At 42.0% G+C, this 18,771-nt stretch overlaps 1 protein-coding gene across 1 annotated transcript in view; it reads left to right on the plus strand.

Annotated features, from left to right (window-relative positions):
• The window catches only part of UTP15 (UTP15, small subunit processome component), a 12,879-nt gene extending 3,082 nt beyond the window's left edge, over positions 1-9,797 (plus strand). The window contains exons 4-12 of the mRNA XM_019517677.1: positions 850-1,028; positions 1,957-2,082; positions 3,065-3,200; positions 5,140-5,224; positions 6,415-6,564; positions 6,936-7,037; positions 7,190-7,323; positions 8,525-8,583; positions 9,175-9,797. Of these exons, the coding sequence (XP_019373222.1) occupies positions 850-1,028; positions 1,957-2,082; positions 3,065-3,200; positions 5,140-5,224; positions 6,415-6,564; positions 6,936-7,037; positions 7,190-7,323; positions 8,525-8,583; positions 9,175-9,395 (1,192 nt within the window). The 3' untranslated portion in view covers positions 9,396-9,797. The remainder of the gene's footprint in view (positions 1-849; positions 1,029-1,956; positions 2,083-3,064; positions 3,201-5,139; positions 5,225-6,414; positions 6,565-6,935; positions 7,038-7,189; positions 7,324-8,524; positions 8,584-9,174) is intronic.
• Positions 9,798-18,771: the final 8,974 nt, after the last annotated feature.

The following is an 18,771-nucleotide window of genomic DNA, read 5'->3' on the forward strand; positions in this document are numbered from 1 at the left end:
GGGGCAGGGGCTGTAGCAGGTGTTGCCCAGGTGGGGTGGGGTGGGGTGTGAGACTGAGCCATGGCTCATGGGGAGGGGGGGTTCCTGTATGCCCCTGGATCTGCATGGGGTAGGCTGCAGCTGTGGGCTAGAGCCAGGGCTGTGCCGGGCTTCTTGGTGGGGGCTGGCCTCAGGGAGGGGGGCTATGGAGGGGGCTGCAGCCACCCCAAATTTCACTGTAGCCTCCCCATAACCCCCTCCCAGTGTCACCACCACCTGTCTCGAGCCCAGCCCGGGTTCAATGCCCTGCCTCCACCCGTGTGCCAGGAACAGCCGGGGCTGCACTGAGACAGCTATGGCAAAATTTGGGGTGGCTGCAGCCCCCTCTGTAGCTCCCTCCCAGTACCGCTGCTTCCTGGCCTAAGCCCAGCTCCCACCGAGAAGAGCCCAGCACAGCCCCAGCTGCAGCCTGCCCCACACAGATCTGGGGGCACATGTATTTAACTGGCACAAACAGTCTTGTGTACATGCACCCCTTCAAGCAAGCATAAACAATAAGAGAATTTCTTACAGCTGGAAGGAATCTTGTGCCTGTTCATGTGCAAAATTGGATTGCAGTTAGTAGGGATTGCATCTGTGCTTGTACTAGGAAACCAACTGATGTTTTCCAACTTTGGTATTCTGTATTTTGAATTGAATGAGTTAGACTTGCATGGCACTATAATTTCCTAGAATAGGTACTTCCTCATCCTGCTTGTTACCTGCCAACTTCAGGTTATTGCAAGAAACCGTAACTTTTTAAAGTCTGTGCTCAAAGTTTGAAGATACTTGAAACTAGTAACTTTAGATATTGTATCTTTTGGTTTCCAGAGCAGCACATGTAGTGGACTTTCTGTCTGATAAATACCGTATATTTTCTGGTGCTGATGATTATACTTCAAAGTTATGGGATATTCCAAGCTCATCAGAAATTGTGTCATACAGTGAGCATACGGACTATGTGAGATGTGGCTGTACAAGTAAACTGAATGCAGATCTCTTTGTCACAGGTTTGTTTTCTTTGCTAAAATATTTCTTTATCTTGAATTTATCCAGAGGGGTTAGTCCCACTAATCTGTGCTCTGTGTCTGGAGATGAAGGACTTATGTTTGTGCTGCTGCCTTTCTATGTTTCATGTTTGAATATGACTTGTACAGTTAAATAGTGGGCTTGCTGCTTATGCTTATTTTTGTTCTACTTTTGCCCTTTTTATCAGAGAACATCATTTAAGGGCAAGGGGACTGCTTAAAATGTTCGCTAAATTTTCTTGAATCTTTCATGAATAAGAATGGCTTCCTCTTGGCTAGTTGTTGTAATGTCCTAAAGTCATTTGCTTTAAGAAAAGAGTGGACCATTTAACAGATCTTTTTTTTGTGTGTGGCTTAAAATAAAGCCTTTCCGTTCAAGAATGAACAAACAAATATAGCTTAAGATGTTCTTAGGACCAACTGTTAATTTTAAGAAGTGTCATATTAATCATATGACACTTCTTAAATAGAACTTTTTATTTCTGGTGTTATCCATTAAGTAGAATTATGGTAATTACTTTTTATGCCATAGTAAAGGTGGTATTTGAACTTTTTTTTTTAGATGTAATAAATCTTGTTTCTGTCTCTAATACTTCCTGTGATTTTTCTGCCTGTAAAATCACCTGTACGTTTGGATGGGGGAGGCAAAGAGGCGATTTGAGTGACGTCATTTTAAAGATTCACACTGCCAATGGAACCAGAACAGAAGCTTCTCTTCTGTGAAAGCTAGTGATTCCAGTACATCAGAGACAGGTTGACATATTGGAATTTAAATTCTGTAATTTGCTACTTTTTCCCCTCAGTAAATAACTCTTTTTGGATACTGGTTCATGACTGATCATATTTTGGATGTATTTTATAACTTTCAAATTATACAACTAAAACTGTTTGGGGGTCTCTTTTTTTTCAGGTTCATATGATCACACTGTAAAATTATTTGATGCACGGACAGAAAAGAGTGCCTTGACAATAGAGCATGGCCACCCTGTGGAGAGTGTGCTCCTCTTCCCCTCTGGGGGTCTTCTAGTCTCTGCAGGTACTTCAGCAAATTGAACTCTCTCCTTTCTGCACTAACTCTCTGCCAAACAGAGTTGTTTCTCATCTATTGAGAGAGAAATGCTTAAACTTCACTTTCCCTGCAGTGAAGCGATATAGTGATTTCTCTTGTGTGTGTCTCCTTAAATGGCCTAGTACCTGGATTTCTCTGGCATCTCATTGCAGCAGCAGCCTCAGCATATGGACACATACAACACTTAAACTAGTTTCAGTGAAATTTAAACCTGAAACAGACAGACATACTAGCCTGTTAAAGTGGTTTAAAGCTGCCTGGAATGGTTCAGAAACCGTACTTAGAAAAATCAAGTACTTTTTTTTTTTAACTTGGTTCACTGTAAACTGGGTCAATATTGTGTGTGGACACCACACATGATGTGACACAGTTATGGTTAGTCCTTGAGACATGCTGCACTGCACTTCAACACCTGAAAGGTGACTCTTCTACCTGAAATGCTAGGCCACTGTAAGTGTGGACACCTGACCTGTGACAACTGTGAGCCAGTTCCCAGTTGGTGACACTTGGAAATGTTTCAGTTTTTAAGTGTCAACACCCTCAATCTGGAATGAGCTTGTCTGTCCTAAGATGTTGAACCCGGGCAGTAGGAAGATTACAAAGTCTTCAGTACTAGAAATGGACTCTTAGTGGTCCAGTGCCAGATCATAGAAGAATGAGAGAATGTTCATCCTTTGCAGAATGTCTCCTTAGATGAGACTTCTCTTCTCCTGACTTGTTGAAAATTCTAAGGCCACTTGTTCTAAGTTGGTCTCCTCTTGCTTCAGCCATGAAATACTTCAATCGGAGGGGGTGGGGATGGAAATAGAAAACATGGTGTTTTAAAGGAAGCTGTGACATGTCTGTTCTTATGTGTATCTTCTTTATGTGTAATTCTCAATTTAAACACTTTTGCTAAGAGTTTAATTGTGTGTACATGGCAATACAACATTTTGTGTTCTACTTATAGGGGGCCGGTATGTTAAAGTCTGGGATATTTTAAAAGGAGGTCACTTACTGGTTTCACTTAAAAATCACCACAAAACTGTAACCTGTTTATGCCTGAGCAGCTCTGGGCAGAGATTACTCTCAGGATCCTTAGACAGGTCAGTATCTTTCATTGCTTTACCTTGATTTTTCTTCTTGAACTGTTTGTTTTCAGTTTGGAAATATTTCATTGCTACTTCTTACATCAAGGTTGTAGACTTGGAAAAATATTAGAATAAAGCAGCAAGAAATTCCTTGTTTCATGTTCTGGCATTTCACTCGAGGGGTAGAAATAGCTTTGAAATGCATGTAGGTCCCATTTTTAGGTATATATGTGCTTGGCCACTGACCTGCATGCATTATTCTGGGGAAAGAACTGTGACCATCGATTACTATAGGTTCCTGAATCTCCAGACCTAAATCCTTTATCCAACTTGCTTATGGTCCCTGTTCAATAGCAAAATGCAGATCTTCTTACTAACAACTAATTTTCTTTCTTTTAGTCCAGAGTCCACTCCTGCTAGTTATCTTCCCTTGCACCACATGTAAAACCTGTCTAGCTCCACTTCACTTTGCATCCATCCTATCCCCTGTTTGCTGTCCTCAGAAGGAGCTGGTCTGGCCTTGTCTGGCCATTGCATCACAGTTCACCTTAGTTTTGGTGATCTATGAATTCTGTCTTCTCCTCTTCTCCCCATCCTCCTCCAAGTACTTTCTTCTAAACTGCTAGTCAGGGGTCTGTAAATTTACATGAACAAGGAACTGTGGTCTGTTGGTTTCCAGATTCTTTTTGTTCATTGCACTGAATGCAAGTGAAATGGACTTCTCTCATCTGAAATATTGGTGCTTGTATAGAGCAAAATGCTAGTTTTGTCCTGTAATACTAGTTATGTGTTTATTTCTTACTCTTAACTATACAGACCCTGCCTCTTCCACACTCCTCCCTGTGTCCTGCAGTAGTGCACTTGCTCAGTCTGCTTCCTGCTGGCCACTTGAGCACACAACTACCTCCACTTCTATTTTGCTTGGCTTCTCTTCCTTTCTTTGAGGAAGGTCTTTCACGCCATTAAAATTCCTCTTGGTCATCTTCTGAAAAAGGCTATCTGATGGTAAAATTCTCATAGAATCTTCTCTCCCACTTAAAGGCAATATTAGGGGTCTAAGTTCTAAATTTGTAAGACTGCATTTGTCAGATGCTGCAAAGCAATTTCTACAAGTAGAGTCCATCATATAGCTGTGCGAGTAAAGGTGGATTAAATAATATAAAGTATTTGCTTACAAAGAAGCATGAGGTATATCCCAAGGTCTGATGCTGGGGTCAGACATGTTCTGTAAAGAGGCTGATGTTGGATTGCAATATGATCTCGCTGTGATCTCCAAGTGAACATGTGGATGTAGGGACCTATACTTTGTTCAGTAGTTTAATGGAAGTTCATCAGTGTCAATGGGAAAGGTGTGCACAAAATGTAAAGGTAAAATATGGCCTTGTCATGGGTATTGCTGAAGTGCTTTAATATGCTTTCCTTATAAGCATCGGTATAGTGAGAAGTAGCTATGACTTCCTTCCAGTTTTTATTCTTTGTCCTTCTCCTTTCTTGTTGCATTATTTTCTTGAAACATCTTATTCCTTTTCCACTCATTTTATCAGGCAGGATGGCAGTAAAAGTTAATGTTCTAGCCACACTTCAGAACTGATGTGGCAGGCTCATTCATGTCATGGCCTTTGCATCCATGAGGACTGGAAGCTGATATATTTTTAATTCTAAATGACAGGCAGATTCTGCAGAAACTAAGCTTTCATTTAAGCCACAAATATATTTTAGATGCCATCCTCATTTCTCCTCTTTAATGGTGTGCCATAAATATGAAATCTTTCTGTAGGTTAGAGATATTAATAAATGAATTAAACCTGAAGAAAACACTTTTTAAAACAAAAAAAATTTAATAAAACTTGTGGGAAATATTATTCTTGTAAAATATCGGGACTGAGGTCTGGGAACAAATAATAACTGAGTTGTGTGGGGTTTTCTTGTTTTGTGTTTTTTCTTCCCCCCACAGGCATGTGAAGATTTACAGTACAACTTCTTACAAAGTAGTCCATAGCTTTGATTATGCAGCGTCAATACTCAGTCTCGCATTGGCAGTAAGTATGTTAGAACTGTTCTTGGGCGTTCTGGAGAGGGGTATACTTTAAAAATGGTGGTCTAAGTAGTTTATTTTAGCTTTTGTTGCTATGTGAATTTCAAAAGGATGCACTGTGTACATGCAAATATAGCTGAACCTGGAACCAGTTGCATCCAGGTGGTTTGTAGCAGGTTGCTGAATTAAGGACAAACCACTCGGCTGTCTGTTAGAGCTCTTCAGAGGGTGCCACTTCTGCAATCAGCTGAAATGTATCAGTTGTTCTGTGCCAGCTGATTGGGAAAGTGGCACACTTTGAAATAACAGCTGGAGCATGACAATGGTCCCATGCAGTTGTTTTGCAGCCTTGTATCCCTGCAGATACTTTAGTAACCATCATCTTTGCAGGGAAGGTTGTAGGAGCCTAGCCCTTAGAAGTATTCATGGTCTGCTGTATTACATGAAGATTTTAAATGCTTAACTGCTTTAAGCCCCTGAACTCTTATGCCAGTCTGATCTGCTGCCACATGGCTGGAAGAGTGGTGGCAGCATGTTTGGCCTGAGGAGTTGATGTAGGAAGGGAGCAGTTTTATTTTCTGAACTTGACTTTGTAAAGATGGTTACACTTGTATCTTCCTTATTGGGAAGCCCTCTGACATGGCAGATATGGGGTAGGAAACAGAACCGTTGTTAAAAGGAGGTATTCAGCTATCTGAGGTAGGGAACCTGTATTGGGATCCCTGGGGGGCTGCTATTATGGTATTTCATCACTAGGTGGTGTGGGAGTTCATAATGGCCCTATTGTATTGAGCAAATGGCTAGCCTAGAGTAACAGAATTAGCCTGGTGTCTGTTTACACTTAGGTAAATGTGCTTTGTGTCCAGGCTTTCTTTTCCTAATACACTTTTGAATGGGTATTATTCATAGTGGGTCGTCACTGTGCCTTTTTTTCATTACATCTAGTAAGTATATCCTTTTTTATACGCAAACTGAGCTGGTTACATATTATGCTAACTATTTGTGCATCATATTCAAAAGTGTTCAAAATCTCAAAACGGAAGACAGTTAATGTATGCAGACAACTTTAATTCCTTCAGGTTTTATCAGAGCCCTTTAGTGTGAAATATTACTATGAACTGAAAATCCTGTGTTATGGAAAGCTTTACCAAAAAGAACACTTTGCTCACTAATTTTGCTGCTACTTCATTTTAGCCTGAAGATGAAACCATTATTGTAGGCATGACCAATGGAGTACTAAATGTTAGACATAGAAAACATGAAGAAAACAAAGAAAGGATTCCTAAAAAGAGGCATCCAGCATACAGGACCTTTGTAAAAGGAAGAAACTACATGCCAAAGCAGGTACAAGGGGGAGAGTCCATGCTGGTTACATCTTGCATAGCCACATAACTGAAAACCTGCAATTTTATGTTTGTGTAAGGGAGAATCTGGGGGGTAGGTTTTAAAATATCTAGTTATTTGGTATGAAGAACATTAATTTAAAAAAATGAAGCTGTTGTTACAGCTACTGAGAGAGTCGTCATTAATGTTTCAAGTGCACTTTTTTCTCTTAAAGTTGGTTATAGAACAGATTAAGGTGCATGAAACACCATTCCATCATCTGAAGAAGAGCATAAAGAAAGTGAAAAATAGTGTTAATGCCCCCCAAAAACTTTTTTAAAAATGGCATTAAATATTTGCTACTTTGTCCTGAACTGTTTTTTCTGTTCTAGGAGGATTTCTTTGTCAGTAAACCAGTAAGAAATCACTTGAAAAAATATGATAAACTGCTGAAAAGCTTCCAGGTGTCCAAGGCTCTTGATGCGGTACTTGAGGTAAGACATTGCCATTTTGTTCATTGTTGTTCAGTAAAATGATCTGAAATGGGATCTCCCTAATTCGGGTAGAAGGGGAGGAAATCACTTTTAAACAGACATGCATTTTGAAGGTGGTTTGCTACCGCTAAACTCTTCTCATGTTTATATAGGTCCCCATCAGAGTATATACCCCTGAAATAACGGTTGCAGTCATGCAAGAACTAAGCCGCCGAGGAACACTGAAAAATGCACTTGCAGGGCGAGATGAAAAGCAGCTTGGTATCCTCCTTACCTTCTTGACAAGGTATTGTTACTCAGACTGCCTCTGACAAACCACTAAGGCAGCTGTTTCTCTTTGTCAGCTTCTGCCATGCTTACCTTTCAAGACCCGTGGAATGAGGGTTTTATCCTAACGTAAGTGAGCAGTACTTTTGCCACTGACTTCAGTGAGGGTGGAATTTCACCCTACCATCTAATCACCTGGTATTCTGAACAGATTTCTCCCTACATGTGTAAGTAGGTCACTACTAGGACTGGTGGTCTGTCGACCACTTGTCATCTGCAAGTGTGTGATAAGCATTTATGGATTATTCTATGTCTCGGCACTTTCATAGTTGTTATCAGTTAAGTTGGATATGTTGTGTGAAGGTCCATAAGAATTGTACATATTTGGAAGCCCTGTGACCCAAAAAGCTTGGTTACTTCAATTTATAAAGTGCACATTGAATGGACTTGTTGCTTTTTCTGAGAGGAAGTGAGATGCACCAGCAGGAGTGTGTACTTACCTACTCAAACTTCTGCTTTTTCCCCTTGTCACGTTACTTCTAACAGTAAGTGCTGTCTGTTTCATCTCTTACACAGCTCCTGTTTGGTCTTCCTGTACATGGTACTCCATTTATATGCGTGCTGGATATGCTTATAATTTGCCTACATGTGCAACATGATGTCATTCCCAATTTGTTTGTTGTTCATGTGGTAACAAACTCTGGCTATCTGCATGTTGGTTAAGTGAATAAAGCGTTTTCACCCCCACTCTCTATTTTGTGATTTAATTGTACTCTTATCTAATTGCATTGCTGGTAAAAACTGAACTGTCAGTGTTCAAGACTTCCAAAGTAGTCCTCAACTGACTAGGTCTTATCAATATTAATTAAGTGTGAAGCATAAAATGATCTACAGAAAGAAATAAGACTTTGTGAGGTGTAAAATGTTTAGCAGTCTGTTCCTATTGTTAATGAGCATTATGTATATTTGGCTTAAGTAAGTGCATAGTCTTTTTCAGTTTGCAGGCACTTAAAGGAGTACACTGTATTTAAAAGAATATCTCCCAGGTTTGAGTGCCTTCCCCACTGGTGATATACAAACCCTTAGGGCTATTGTTGCTTAACTAAACAACTTTCATAAAAGTTCTATAAAAGTACTGGAAATTGTTCATAGATCCTGGAGAAACATAGGGGATAAATGCCAAATTATCTTAAGCTTGAACTTTTGTTTTAATTTTGCAGGCATGTGGTTGAACCGAGATTTGCTCCTGTGCTGATAAACGTTGCAGAAATGATTATTGGTAAGTACAGTACAAAACCAAGTCTTGCATATTGGATTAAGCTTAACAGGGTGTTAACAGATAAGGTTCAACATGTTGCTTAAACTGCCAAATTATTTTTTTTTAAAAATCAGATGTAACTTCTAAAAACGTAAGCCAATTTTTTTGCTAAAGGACTTTGCCCAGATTGTGTGCTTCCTTTTGATTAATCCTGATACGTTGAGATATATCATTTTATATAATATAAAATAAAATCTTATACAATTTTATAGTTTAAAATATTTTATATAAAAAAAGAGCTCCTGTTTCAGGCTCGAGTGTCTTCAGTATAGTTTGTATCGCTTGCAGTATGAGATTTCCCTAGCTGCTTGTACTAGAGAATATCTTAAAGTAAAAGCCTGACCTTCTCTAGATTTATTAGCTCCAACTACTACAAGACAATACTAGTGTAATTTTTGGAAGGCTAACAAAGAATTCTCATCTTCCTGTTGAAAGACTTGTATCAGGATCCTTATTTAGAAAAAGTGTGTGTATTATGTCATAATATGCTTATAAAAATGTAGCAAATAAGATTTTGACAGTGAGATGCATAAACTGTTTTCTTTCTTCCAGATATTTATCTCTCTGTGGCTGGACAATCTGCAGTTGTTGATAAACAATTCATGAGACTCCAAGAAGTCGTAGAAAAAGAGATTGATTATCAGGGGGAATTACTAGAAACTTTGGGAATGATGGATGCACTGTTTGCTACTATGACAAGTAAAAAGGTCACATCTCTCGAGAACAAAAGTAATGGTATTTCAAAGGTTGTGGAACAAGATGCAAGTAATTAATTCCATCTTCACAAAATCCCTTGGACTGGACAGAGCAGTGCTTTACCCAGAAAACTTTTACCATAGCTGCTTTCAAAATCTCATTTCTCTGCAGGAATTATCTCCTGCAGGTTGTGTTTTGGAGAGACCAGATTACTAATGACAGGAGAAAAGGACTATCGCAAGAAATATTTTCCGTGTCTTTTTTTTTTAGCCCCAGGATTTTAAAGTTTTATTCCAAAGCTATTTAACTATGAAGAAGTACAAAGTCAGACTTTGCTTTAAAGGAACAATCTACAACTACAATTTTATAGTCCCAAAACCAACTCAGACTACTTAGTTTTTATAGGATACTAAAAATGCTATTTCTCATATATCAACCACTTAGAAGCAGGAATAAAACAAAGTATGACTTTGACATAACTTGACTGTGGTGTATGTTCTTTACTCTTTTGTTCCTTACCTCAAACCTTTGGTATGAAACCAACTCAAATTCCTTTTCACGAATGATTAGAAAATATAGTGCACTGGAGTGACGTGTTTAGTGGTAGAGGAAGGTGCTCTGCTCAGCATCTCCCTAGAAAATTTTGCAGTACTGTATGTCTGTTTTTAATTAATCTAACGAATAGCGAGGAAATTCTCAGTTAACATTAGGTATCATTTTGCTTTTTAAAATTTTACTTCTTAAAATCTTGGATCCACCTATGTCTACAAGATGACTGATCTTATGGGCTTCCACCCACCTGAGGGAGTGGATGTGGCCCTTACCTAGATGCAGCAAGTAAGGTAGATATTAGCAGCAGAAATCAAATGAAAAATCTGGGCTGTTTTTCAAATTAGAGCCAGGCAGATGATAAATCCTCTGTGTGTTTCTGAGTGGTGGAGTTTGTCAGGTGTATTGTAAAGCTAACTAAATAGTGAGAGAGTGAAATAATATTAAGGGACAGAGCTACAGTTGGGCTACAATATCAATTTTTTCTGGTGTCCTGAACAATTAATTTTACTATTGTAAATGCTAGTGAAAATATACTCTACCTGCCTCTTGGCTGCAAACAGTCATTGTACCATACACCTGAACCAGGCCACATTCTCTTAAGCCTTCCTCCAAGCTGAAAGCTCTGCTGGCACTGGCAGTTTTCTTGAGTCCTCTTCCTCTACTTACGAAAAGGTGCTCACATAATAATCAGGTTCTCCAGGTTGAATGCATTTTAGTTTCCAGGGGGGATGCATTTCTTAACAGCTAATTGTTTCATTATCTCAGGAGGGAAATTTATCAGCTCAAATAAGTGTCAACAGTAAAGAAATCTGGATATGTAAGGCTTTAGACAAATATAATAAATCCCTATAGAATAATAAGACTAGGAGCTGTTAAGATGTAACTTTTACTTCTGGAGTCTCTTGTAGTAATACATGTAACAAAAACACTGTTAACATTTAGCCCCGTTTTGCTTTCACTTATAGCTATATTTTCATGTGGTAATTCCCATCCACTTTCAAAGCAGTTTAAAAGTATCTTTCCATAGCCTAAGCCAGACAGCTGTTTGGGAGTCTAAGATTCTCTGTTTTTTATGGATAGCAAGTGACAAGAAGCTCAGTTAAAAGGCTATAAATTAATTCACAATTTTATTTTTAATCTGTCTCTGTCTGTCTTGTATCCTAACAGGTGAGCTAGCCAAGTTTAAAAGAGAGAAACAGCATAACTTAGAACTGTGTTCATCATTAAATAGAAGCATAGCTCATAGTGCTGTAGTACCGTGTGTGGTTTCTTGGATTTGGCTTTCAGGTTGTGTAGAGTTTCTCCTAGGGAAAGTGGTGGGAATCTTTCAAGTGCACAGTCCCTGGTCTTGCAGGTCAATTCAGTATTTCCAAATTGATATGGCTTTCCTGCAGGTGAATTTGGGATTTCCAAATAGATATGTTCTTTGAAGTGAACAATTTTAATACACTTTTTCATTAGTGCTGGAGTTAGATGAAATGTGATTTAAGGGAATCTTTGGATGAGGCTTTGGAGTGGCTTTTGTACCTCAGAATCCTATTAACCCTCCAGAGCATGGGTAGTGTGGAAAGATGCCAGAAGCGAGATGTTTACTTCTGGGTGCATGGGAACAAATCCAGAGTTGTTAGTAGGAGATGTTTAAACTTTTAATGTCTCCTTCTTTTTGGTTTTTGATTATCTGAACTTTATGGGAAGAAATAGCTAGTAAGATCAGTGTATTTCACTGAAGAATAACTATTTTATATGAAGACTTCTGACCTCATTCTCACTTTTTTTATTGCAGAGACTTTTTTTAAAGCGTTTACTGCCATCAAACTGGTTCCATGTTCTAAAATTGGCTCTAGAACCAATGCATTAAAATGTCAATTGGCACCCATTGCAAGCTGTTGCATTAACATTTGTAATAGAACTGAGATAATGTTTAAATAAAACAGTGAGCTTACCATATTGCATGGGAAAACAAATAAACATCTAATTTATTTGTGGTCTCTAAAATTACTAGTAGGCTTTTAGAAGGCCACAAAAAAGAAACTATTAAAATGAACTTCAGAAATCTTTTAAAATCGTTTTGCAAGTAAATTCAAACTTATCACCACCATTTTATATAATCTGAGATCTTAAATTTTGGATTACACTCTTCTCCCCTGGCCCCCCTACCCTGCCCCCCAGCATTTGATACTGTGTCTGGCTTGTATGGTACTTATAAGGGGAAGGAAACAAAATCATTGCTATTCTACACCTAGGGAAACCAAAGCAGATATGAAGTGACTGGTCTGCTGTTGACCCTGAGCAACTGGCAGAGCTGGGAATAGAAATAGTCTAGAGGAACCATGGGGCTGACCAAGCATGGCACTTTATGCTCTTATGTTCAGAAGCTCTTATGTTCTTTGGCTGAGCTTCCAAGCTATGGCTAAGATTTGCAAAAAGGGGCAGACAGGCATGTTACAAAGTTGTCATAAAAGATTTGGAGCCCTCTAAATTCCATTCACTTTACTGGAAGTTGGCCTTTTGACTTGGCTTTGAAAATCTTAGCCTAAGGTGCCAACCAAACAAGTCAAAATATATTTTGCATTTCTATGCAGTGCCTCTATGTGGGACTCTCCAAGCAGTTTACAAACATGAAATGAACCTCAGAATGAGCCCAGCAGGGGCTCAGCTGCACTTTCCCCCTGCCTGCGCCGGTCAGTCCTGAGCACCGCCCTACTCCGCCGCACCGCTGCTGGCTGGTGCCGACCCGGGCGGGTCTGTCCCATCCGGAGCAGCACGCAGCTGAAGCCACCTTCCCACGTGCTGCTGGGGACGTGAGGAGCCCGGCCAGCAGAAGCGGCGGCGGAGCAGTGTGGCTAGGCTCCTCCCATCCTCAGCAGCTTGTAGGAAGCCAGCTTCAGCTGTATGCCACTTTTCCTGGCCGGTGCTGACCCAGCTGGGTCCATCCCATGAGGCTGAAGCCGGCTTCCCACGAGCTGCTGGGGAAGGGAGGAGCCCGGCCGGGTCGGCACCGGCCGGCAGAAGCGGCGGCGGAGCCGTGTGCTGCTCGGCACTGACCGGCGCAGGCTGGGGAAAGTGCAGCTCAGCTCCGGCCGGGCTTACCCTGTCCCGAGCGGCACACGGCTACTCCTCTTCCCACACGCACTGTGTCGGCAATGTCAAGCTGACGCGGTGCGTGTGGGAACCTTGTCGCTTCGCCAGCCCTTCGGAAGCTGCTGAGGGGCTGGGAGAGGGAAAAGAGGTGGGAACGAAAGTAAACGGTATTTACTTTTGTTTCCCGGCGCAGTACCTTGGGCCTCAGAAAGTGGCTTGGCGGGAGGCATGGTGGCCCGCGGGCCGTATGTTGGACAAGCTTGGCCTAGGCAGTGCTCTCTTCCGTGATCAGTGGTAACCCAAATTATGAACTGACCTGTGATTTGGTTCATGGGATGCTTGCTGCTGGGAGTGGGGTGGCTATGGCTAGTTCACTGAGCTTCCTTTACCCATTTTTACCTGCTAAGTATTGATGAGGTAACTGAAACAATAGCTCAGGTTGCAGTGATCAAAAATGCAGTGTGACAGGTGGTTAGAGAAATCTTGGCTGTGAGTTTTAGCTATAATGAGAAACATGTCTTCACTACTTTTGGTAGAGAAATGAAGCAGAATGGTGATATTACCCAGCTGGCCTGAAATCCTGGGCTACAACTTCATCCTTTGCTTTAAGGATGCAACAGGAGGGTGTGTAGGGACAGACAACTGCTTGAAAAAGGGCATATCAAGTTTTTAAATTGCTAAAATCACTCTAACCAAATCCCTGCTTCCAAAGAGTCCTTTGGCAGAAAAGGGAAGTCGGAAATAGAGTTCTTCCGTCTAACAAAGGACCGGCAACTTTTTAAGGCATCAGGTGACAGATTCCAACCGTGCTCCATGCCCTTCTGTGTTTTACCATGTGCTACCAAAAGCCATGGCAAATGCCAGTGGTGAACAGCAGATCGGCAACAAGGGCACAGAGCAGGAGGTTTTAAATCGCTGCTTTAAATTACTCCCTTCTCAGGCCTTCCAAATTTAGATGTGGACACTTGATACAGCCAGAGGGGTCCCTGGTTGATGTCTTGACTGGGTGAGGACTATAAATTGCTCATGTAATAATAATAATAGCTGAACATGTGTTACTTAATACAATCTGGTGATGCTCTTCACATGAAAAATTGTAACTTTGCCATGATGAGAGTGCAGTTAGTACATCTTTTACCACTTGGACGTGCAGTTGCTGGTATTTTAAAGTGGATTTAGGACACGCTTAATGTGTGGCATGGCCCTTAATTTGTGATAATTATGATCTAATCAATATTGCAGAGATTTAATATATGGTATGCCAGGTGACCCATGCAACAAGGCTCCATGTTGCTGGTCCCTGGTTCAACTGAATAATTTGATACTGTCCTTGCATAGTGTTATTGTTAGCTCTTGTTCTTAGATCCAGGTGACTTTTTTTTTTTCTTTAAGTCAATGTTTCTAGGATTTTTTTTAGACATTTGCATACTAAGATTTTCTGTTAAAATTGATATACCCCTTTGTAACACTCAGATCCAGACTGGAGAGGCTATTAGTGCTTATTATGGTTGTTTTCTTCCATCCTTCTGGTCAAGGGGAAATGCGTGGGCAGGAGCAGATGCAACCTGCAGATCAATGCATAGTTGTGCAGATGGTGTTGCCAGCAGGGCTTTGGCTTATTTGACCATGGGATGTTGTTCCAAGAAGAAGGATTGCTAAAAAGAGACAGGATCCACCTGCTGAAGAGAGAGAAGAGCATCTTAGCAGATGGGCCTTGCTAACTTAGAGGATGGCTTTAAATTACATTTGCCCAGCAATGGAACCAAAGCCCTGAGGTAAGTGAGGAAGTGATTGACCTGAAGGAAGAACGAGCAGGAGGGAAAACGGGAGGCCTTCTCACTTTTCCTGGGAAAATAGGGCAATCAGCTAGTTACCTCAGTTGTCCATACGCTAATTCATGGAACCTGGGAAATGAGCAGGAATAAACAAAAGTCCTTGCACAGTCACAGAACTATGACATGATTGAAATAACAGAAATTTGGCGGGATAGCTTGCATGATGGCAGTGCTGTCATGGATGGGTATTCAGAAAGGACAGGCAGAGGAAGAGGAGATGTGCTTCATGTAAAAGATCTGTATGATTGCTCAGAGCTTCAGTATAAAACTGGAGGCAGGCCTGTTGAAAGTCTCTGGGTTGGAGTCAGAGGGGAGAGCAATGTGATGGGGGTCTGCTACAGACCATCAAACCAGGAAGATGGGGTGGATGATGCTTTCTTCAGGCTGCTTGCTGAAGTTTCCTGGTCACAAGCCCTGGTTCTCATGGGGGACTTCAACCATCCTGATATCTGCTGGGAGGGCAATACAGCAGTGTGCAGGCAATCCTGGAAGCTTCTGGAGAGTGGTGGGGACAATTTCCAGGTGCAAGTGCTGGACAGGCCAACTAGGGGCCATGCTCTTTTTGACCTGCTGCTCACAAACGAGGAAGAATTGGTGGGGAATGTAGTAGTGGATAGCAACTTGGGTAGCAGTGACCATGAGATGATTTGAATTCAGGATCCTGAGGAAAGGAAGGAAGGAGAGCTGCAGAGTAAGGAATCTGGACTTCAGAAAAGCAGACTTCGACTCACCTGGGGAACTGATGGGCAGGATCTCCTAAGAGGCCAGTCTGAGGGGGAAAGGAGTCCCAAAGAGCTGGTTGTATCTTAGAGAAACCTTACTGAGGGCACAGAAATGAACCATCCTAATGTGCAGGAAGACAGTAAGTATGGCCGAAGACCATCTTGGCTTTATCAGGGAACTCTTCAGTAAGCTAAAAGACAAAAAGGAAGCTTTTATAAGAAGTGGAAACTTGGACAAATGAGTAGGGAGGAGTAGAAGAGTACTGCTTGGCATGCAGGGATGAAATCCGGAAGGCCAAAGTGCAACTGGAGTTGTAGTTGCTAAGGGATGTGAAGGATAACAAGGGTTTCTACAACTATATCAGCAGCAAGGGAACGGTTAGGGAAAGTGTGCCTCCCTTACTGAATGGGGGAGGCAACCTAGTGACAGATGATGTGCAAAAGGCTGATGTACTCGATGCCTTATTCACCTTACTCTTCACAAGGTCAGCTCCTAGACTGCTGCACCTGGCAGCACAGTTTGGGGAGGAAGTGAGCAGCCAACAGTGGTGAAAGAACAGGTTGGGGACTATTTTAAAAAAGGTGGCTGTGTGCAAGTCCATGGGGCCAGATGTGATGCACCCAAGGGTCCTGAGGGTGTTGGCTGGCCATTGTCTTTGAAAAATTGTGGCAATTGCAAAAGGTCTCAGATAGCTGGAAAAGGGCAGATACAGTGCCCATCTTAAGAAAGGGAAGGAGTGTCCGGGGGGAACTACAGACTGGTCAGCTTCACCTCAGTCCCTGGAAAAATCATGCAGCAGGTCCTCAGGGATTTAATTTGTAGGCACTTGGAGAAGGTGATTAGTAAGTCAGCATGGATTCACCAAGGACAAGTCATACCTGACCAACCTGATTGCCTTCTATGATGAGATAACTGGCTCTGTGAATGTGTTGAGAACAGTGGATGCCTTGACTCTAGCAGGGATTTTGATACAGTCTCCTATAATATTCTTGCAGGCAAGCTAAGGAAGTATGGGTTGGATGAATGGACTATAAGGTCATAGACGGATTAATGCATGAGTCAGCTGGGCACGTGCCCAGGGGCCCTTACCAATTTGAGGCTCCAAGATCCTCATCAGCAGGGAAGCAAAAGTTTTCACATTTATTTCCTTTGCTAACCTAGTGAGGATGGGCCAGGGGTGGGGCAGGCTGGGAGTGCTGCTCAGCGCCATGCCTCTGCAGGTGGGCGGTGGTGCTGGAGGGGACCTTGGGGGGCTATACCCCCCAAAATTCACCTTAGCCCCCTGTAGCCACCCCTCCCAGTGCTGCCATCCACCTGCAGAAACGTGGCGCTCCTGGCCTGAGCCAGCCTAGCCCTGTGCATGTGCATGGCTGCATGGACACAATTGGGCATCAGCTCCCGGCCAGTCAGTGCGACAGGGCTGGTGGGGATCAAGATGGAGATGCAAACAGCTTGTGGCGGGGGGGTGAGGGCTGCCTCAGAGTGACTTGGGGGTGGGGAGGTCCTGTGTGGGGGGGGAAAAGTGTGCGTGTGTGCATCTCTGTGTGTCTGCCTGCTTGTGTGTGTGTGTGTGTGTGTGTGCATCTCTATGCGTGTGTGCATCTATGCATCTGCATGTGTGTGCACATTTGTGCATCTGTTTCTGTGTCTGTGCACCTGTGTACATGTGTGAGCATGCGCATGTATCTGTTTACTGCAGGGAGAGTGTGTTTGTGTGTCCATGTGCAGAGAGTGAGAGTAGAGTGCATGCCTGTCTATGTGCATGCCTGTCTGTGCACGTGCCTGTGTATGTTTGGTTATAGTTGGGGAGAGGGTGGGGAGCAGGGAGAAGAGAGGGGCATGTGCCCCTCCACCCCCAGCCCAACAGGGTCCACCCACCCTCCCCTGCCAGCACCAGGAAGGGAAGCCCCCACCCCCACAGTCTAGCTTCCATGCAGGGAGGGAGCCTCCAATTTTGTTTGCCCAGGACCCCAGTATACCTTAATCCGCCTTTGTATAAGGTGCATAGAAAATTGGCTGGATCTTTGCGCTTGAAGAGTAGTAATTAATGGCTCAGTGCCTAGCTGGCAGTCAGTATCAAGTGGAGTGCCCTCATGGTCAGTCCTGGGGCCAGTTTTGTTCCTGGGGCCCGTTTTATTCCATATCTTTATCAACACCCTGGAAGATGGGATGGAGTATACTCTCAGCAAATTTGCAGATGACAATTTGCTGGGGGGAGTAGTAAGGGCTAGGATACATAGTGACCTAGACAAATTGGAGGTTTGGGCCAAAAGAAATCTCATGAGGTTCAACAAGGACAAGTACAAAGTCCTGCATTTGGCATGTATAAATGCATGGGATTATTCCAGGCTGGGGACCAGCTGGCTAAGCAGCAGCTCTGCAGAAAAGGACCTGGGGGTTATAGTGGACAATAAGCTGAATATGAGACTACAGTGTACCCTTGTTGCAAAGAAGGCTAACATGTCGTCAAAAAAGAGAGAAAGCTAAGAGCTGGCATTTCTGAGGGGTGCCTTTTTGCATGAGAGATGCCGCAAATCTAAAAAGGTTGAGAACTGCTGGGCTATAATTGTGGTATATTGGGGAAGAGAATGTATTGTGCTCTATACCATTTACTAGGCAATATTTTAGCATAATAAAATAAGAGTTGGCCTAGGTAGACTTGCAGATTTTGGCAGCTTAGTTACTTTAAAAAAAAAAAATCAAATTATTTTTTTGGATGCTACACTTTTTTTTTAAATGGAAAGGGATTGTGGGATACATGTCTGTCTGTTTTACTTATGAAACTTGCTCTGTTGTTGAGTTCCAAGCAATGGAATAAACTTCAGTTTAAAAAAAAAAAAAAGACTACTGATGGGAAAAGATAAAGGAAGAAAATAAAAATAAAGCCAATGCACAATTCTCAGCTCTTCTCCATTTTAGCCTTTTAAAAACGGAAGTAAACAAATACTCTAAATTTTTTTATAATGAAGTATTCTGTTTCATTTTTTAAGTGAGTAAGACTTTATGTGAAGAACCCATTCTGGCTGAATCATGGAAGGAATTTAAATGGTGTCCATTTTAAAATAAGTGATTTTATTTTTAGAACACTCATATTTTTCCATCCTGGCATTCGAGCAACGTTTGCAGGGGTGTGTTCTCATTTGGCTGTGTGTGTGTGTGTTAGGTTTACAGTTCCAAAGTGTGCACCAAGAGAAGAATAAACCTTAACCTTTCTTGAAGATGACATACTGTCCTACTGGTATGCTACTTACAGTAATATGCA

This window comes from Gavialis gangeticus, unplaced genomic scaffold (genome assembly GCF_001723915.1).
Source record: "Gavialis gangeticus isolate Ggan-Ray unplaced genomic scaffold, GavGan_comp1, whole genome shotgun sequence".
Classification (NCBI taxonomy): domain Eukaryota; kingdom Metazoa; phylum Chordata; order Crocodylia; family Gavialidae; genus Gavialis; species Gavialis gangeticus.